Below are 5,268 nucleotides of genomic sequence, written 5' to 3' on the forward strand. Positions count from 1 at the left end.
GAGTCAGGGTGACTCCGTGGACGTGGAGCCCAGGACGTGGAGGGTGCAGGTGCGATTCCCGGGGAACAGAGAGGAAGGAGGTCAGGTCTCCAGCTCGGCCACACTGCACACCCGCCTCAACCTTCAGCTCAACCCAAGTTGCAGCCCTTGGGAGGATCCTCTAGGTGTGGAGGTTAAGGGTCAGAGCGAGTTCACACCACAGCGGATAAGCTGGGACCCCTGGCCTCAAGCACAGCCCTGGGCAGGCCCTCCCACTCCACCCCAGAGGCTGACTTTCTTGCAGCCCAAGGTGTGAATGAAGATGTGCAGAAGAACCTGCTCGGAGCAGCACCTGGATTCTGGTTGGGAACACTCCACCACTGTGCTGTCCGTGGCCTCAGCCATGATGTCCCCCGACTCTGGGGGTGGCTGCTCCAAACTGAGATGCTCTGGGCTTATAAAATTCACACCGGGTCTGCCATCCAGTGACTCAGGAGGCTCAAGCAGGAGGATCCAAGGCCAAGGCCAGCCTCAGCAACTTAGCCAGACCCTGTCTCAAAATTTCAAAAAAATCAATACAAAGGGCTGGGTGTGGTCGGTGGCTCAACACCCTGGATTCAATCCCCAGTACCACCAAAAAATCCCGCCCTCAAAATAAAACAAAAACAAACAAGGATTTTAAGCAAAACATTTCAGTCCAAAATCCAGGTACAGCACTCCTCGCCCACCAGGTGCAAAACCCTGTTCCTTCTCTGTCACTTGGTCTGTCATTCTGGAGGGCTTTTGCCAAGCCACTCTTCCAAAAGGTGCATTCCCCAAGGACAGGCAGGAGGGTTCTCCAGTTGTCCCAGAGAACACTGAGTCTCACCTGGGGATTAAAAACATTTATTCTGACACTATTCATCATCACAGTAAGTAATTCACAGCAAATGACATGAGAATGTGGGTCACAGAGCACCATGAAGGGAGCACGGGGAGCCGGGAGCCCGCCCCGGTGCTGACCGATGTGTGTGTTTTAGGGAGCAGGAAGTTCTGGGTGATCACCAGAGTGGACCTGGGGGGGGGTGTTCCTGCATTTTTTACAATAGGCATTTATGATTTTACAAAACACCAAAGCTATCACTTCAATTTAAAGAACAGAATCATTTCAAACAGACTGGAAGTCCTTGCACCCCTTGGTGTCCTCGGGGCCACAGACGGATGCAGCATCAAGATCTGCCGCCCAGACACGGCCTCCCACTCCTCCCGGGAGCTCCTGCAGGAACCCGGGCAGGTGCTGGGACAGCACTCCTCGCCCACCAGGCGCAAAACCCTGTTCCTTCGCTGTCACTTGGTCTGTCACTCTGGAGGGCTCTTGCCAAGCCACTCTTCTACAAAGGTCCGTGCCCCGGGACAGGCAGGTTTCTCCAGTTGTCCCAAAGAACACGGGAGTCCCATTTGGGGCCCACGGGCTGCCTCTTCCTCTGGGGTCACCTCAGCCCTTCTCATCCCCATCAGGCCAGCGTGACTATCAGACGGCATCCGGTATCCAATCTCAGTGACAGGGACCTGCTGGGGCGACCTCCCACACCTGACGCCCCCCGGGCTGGTCACGCCTTCAGCAGGGCGACCTTGTGCTCGGGGACAGGGTCTCCACAGCTGTTGTAGGGCTGGGTCCCTGGGTCCTGCTGCAGGTGATTCTCTGCAAAAGACACAAGACATTCAGGCTCTCAAAGAGCAGAGCTGAGGTGGCTCAGTCGTGCAATGGCATTAAAGGTGCCCCAGGAGGAGTCTGCCCAGGGGGCCGGCATCCCCGGCCCGAGGCTCCGAGCAGGCCACCCTCCTGCGTGGGCCATCTCCCTGCTGGGAGACACTGGCTTCCCATAGCTGTGCCAGCCTCCCTCACCTGCTGGGCCTCAGCGTTTGAGCTGCTTCTAGTAACAGCCCAGAGGACTCGCAGGATGTGAGAACTCAGGAAGCCAGGCACAAAAACACTGGGGCTGGAACCTAGGGCGCTGAGCACGCTGGATGAAGCTCCACCCTGAGCCACATCCCAGCCCTTTTTCACATTTACAGGATCTAAGTTGCTGCGGCTGGCCTTCACCCTGCAGTCCTCCTGTCCCAGCCTCCTGAGTTGCTGATTATAGGTGTGGGCCACCAGGCCAGCTAGGAAAGTGGTCCTCTCTATGGGTGAGGGCATGAGGACAGGAGGAAACTTTCTAGAATGACTGAAATGTCATTTTTTGATTGGTGGATGCACAGGGGGAAGTTTAAGCTATTTCTTTGTTTTCAAACACGCGCACACACACACACACACACACACACACATCCCTACAGAGGAGGAGGGCCCAGGGTTCCACCTATGCCCCTCGGGCTCTCCCCTTTCCCAGTTTCTGGGTCCCTGGGTCCTGTCCTGCCCTGTCTTGATGCCTAAGGGTATGGACATGCTGGACTCTCAGCCCCCTGGAGAATGTCCCCTGCACCCACCTGCCTCCTCCCGAGTGGAGAAGTACTGGAATCCCTTCAGGTCAGCGGCCAGCAGAGTGCGGAGCACTGGCACCTGTGGACAGACACGCTCCAGTCCAGGGCACAGCGCTCCCAACCGACATGCAGGGTGGGCAGCCTGGCTGGACAAGCCTGAAGTGTTTGGGGGTTGGGGGTAAGGCAGCCTGCCCAGGGGCTGCTGCCAGGGGAGGGGTCTCTACAAGAACGGTCTCCAGAGACCACCAGGAGGAGTGCCCTGCAAACGTGACGGCCAGGCGCGGCTCTGGAGCCAGACGTCCCCGGCAGAGTGCAGCCCGGCTGCAGAGGCAGACCAGGCAGCAAGGGAGTGGCCCCTGAGGACAGGCGGGAGGGGACGGTCAGGCAGAGGAGGACCAGGTCAGAGGCGGGTCAGACCACGCCTACCTGCAGGCCCACGAACACCAGGGCGGCCCCCTGCCTGCGGAAGTCCTCCAGGAGGTCGCCGAGGCCCAGCACCACGGTGTAGTCGATGCTGCAGACGTGGGTGCACTCCAGGATCGCGCAGCGCCGTGGGGACCCTGGGGGCAGGCCACTCAGTCACGCCCAGTGAGGACATCAGGGAGGCAGGACCCACATGCCCCTGGCAGGCACTGTGCTTCTGGCTAAAGCGGAGAGCAGGTGGTCTAGGGCCGGGGGCCCACGGGGGAAAGTGGGAGCAGGCGAGTGTCACCCCGATGGCTGGGCTGGGTCTCGGGTCCTGACAGCCAGAGCCAGGTAAGAGAGGGTGGCAGGAGCTCCCAGTGACCTCGGCCCAGCCATGTACCTTCCAAGGCCTGGTTCAGTATCGCCTCCCGAAGGGCCTCGATGGCAGGGAAGTGCAGGCCGCTGGCCGGCTGCAGGACAAGAACCGGCCCCTCTGACACCTGGGAAGGGAGAGGGAAGAGAGTCCAGAAGGCAGGTTGGACACAGCCTCTGCCTGGCCTCGCGGGTCCCCAGCAGCAAGCCCCAGGGGAGCACAGCGGAGGGAGGATAGCAGGAGGCACTGGCAGGAGGCCAGGACTGTGGAGGCCGCCCGGGCCCAGCGGTGACTGCAGCTGAGGGGGGGACTCAAGACATGGGGACAGCTAGGCAAAGACGCCCACCCTCGTGTGCCCACCCCGCCCCTGCCCGCACCTGGGTCTTGGGCCTGGCCATGGCGTGCAGGAGGATAAGCAAGGACACCAGGGTCCCGGCCAGGATGCCGTACTGGACCTCCCAGAAGCACAGCAGGAACGTGATGCTGAGCGGCAGCAGGTCCAGCCCTGGGAGAGGAGTCCACTGAGGGGTGCCCGCCCCCGGGCCCTCCCTACCCAAGCCAATGCAGCCAGCAGGCGGGCCCTGGTCCTCAGGCTGCAGCCAGGGTGGTCACGGAACCAAAGCAGCCCCAGGGCCCTCAGGGCAGCAGCCACGGACCTCAGCTAGTACCCGGGCCTCGGTCAGAGGAAGACAACCTCCCTGTGGCTGAGGTGCGGGCAGGACCAGCCCGGGCCTTCCCGCAAGGGACCTCGGAGGGAGGGGAGCAGGGGGCTCATCAAGGGGCCATCAAGGAACCCAGGAGAGGCGGGGTACAGGGACCACAAACCCCAGACTTGCAGATCTCCTTCCCGAGGAGGCATCCCGAGGGCAAAGTGCAGCCCCAGAGTCCCCCCAACACATGTGACTCGGACACGTTCCACCCCTGAGCCTCGGTTTCCCTTAGGGAGCTCTTAAATTGCACGCAGGTGTGTCAGCGTGTGCCAAGGCACCCTAAAATGAAACGCGACGTGACAGGAAGCCCTGGGACACAAGAAAACCACCACTCCTTTCCCTGGGTGACTCACTGGGGTCCTGGGAAGGACACATACAAACTGCCTAAGTTCTCACTTCTTAGGCAAGATAACAGAGTGGACTAGTGGGGGTGAGTGGCCGAGGTGGCCCTGGGGTTCGAGACACAGAGCTGTGGTGCTCTCTGCTTTTGGACCAGCACATGATGTTTCTGGTTATTTTTGCAGCGCTGGGGACTGCACCCAGGGCCTCCGCAGCTGGGCAGGTTCTCCCGCTGACCGCACCCCTGCCCTTTCCGTCTTGACAGAGGATCTTGCTAAATTTGCCCAGCTGTTCTCCAGCTTGCCCTCCTCCTGCCTGAGCCTCCCAAGTGGCTGGGATGACAGGTGTGGCCCCCGATGCTGGCCCACATACATACTCTTAACGCGCCAGAGTGTCCCGAAGATCTTGGTGTCGAACAGTGGGGCCACCGCCATGATGATGACGGCAGCCAGCGCGGCCTTGGGGATGTAGTAGAAGAGGGAGGTCAGGTAGTCCAGGGACAGCAGCACCAGCGCACCTGGAGGGGGCAGCACTCAGGGGCCAGGTCCAGCCCCCCGAGGGTGGGGAGCGAGTACTGACCGCCTGCACCACGGGCCCCAGGGGCTACTGTCACGTGATGCTGACTCAGTGGCCAGCCAAGCAGGGACCCCTTCAACTGTGGACTGCCACCCTCCTCCCCATGCCCTCAGGCAGGGACACAGGGAAACACAGGGGCTCACCAGTCACCAGGCCCCCTGCAGGGGTGCACACCCCAGACTGGGCGTTCACAGCTGTCCTGTAAGTTAACAGAGACCCACCAGTAAGGAAAGGCGGGCGGCTGATCTTCCCAGGGACCTGGGCTGGGCAGGCGGCCCACCGAGTGCGGCACTCAAACCCGCGGCTTCCCCTATCCAGAACAGTGAGAAAGCCCTCTGCTTTGACTCCCACCCCACCCAGGCTTTGCTGGGCTTCCCACACTTGGCCGCTACTCAAGGACAGCCTGCGCCTGCGGGGGGGTGGGGT

General features: G+C 61.1%; 1 protein-coding gene across 3 annotated transcripts in view; it reads right to left on the reverse strand.

Moving 5' to 3' along the window:
- Window positions 1–848: 848 nt before the first annotated feature.
- Slc26a11 (solute carrier family 26 member 11) overlaps window positions 849–5,268 on the reverse strand; it is a 16,629-nt gene continuing 12,209 nt past the window's right edge. For all 3 annotated transcript variants that reach the window (XM_015504088.2, XM_015504086.2, XM_015504087.2), the window contains 7 exons: window positions 4,986–5,041; window positions 4,643–4,783; window positions 3,595–3,722; window positions 3,245–3,344; window positions 2,866–2,999; window positions 2,446–2,518; window positions 849–1,660 (listed from right to left, as the gene is read on the reverse strand). In XM_015504088.2, coding sequence (XP_015359574.1) covers window positions 1,569–1,660; window positions 2,446–2,518; window positions 2,866–2,999; window positions 3,245–3,344; window positions 3,595–3,722; window positions 4,643–4,783; window positions 4,986–5,041 — 724 coding nt within the window. In that variant the 3' untranslated portion in view covers window positions 849–1,568. The remainder of the gene's footprint in view (window positions 1,661–2,445; window positions 2,519–2,865; window positions 3,000–3,244; window positions 3,345–3,594; window positions 3,723–4,642; window positions 4,784–4,985; window positions 5,042–5,268) is intronic.

Source organism: Marmota marmota, unplaced genomic scaffold (assembly GCF_001458135.2).
Source record: "Marmota marmota marmota unplaced genomic scaffold, marMar, whole genome shotgun sequence".
Taxonomy (NCBI): Eukaryota; Metazoa; Chordata; class Mammalia; order Rodentia; family Sciuridae; genus Marmota; species Marmota marmota.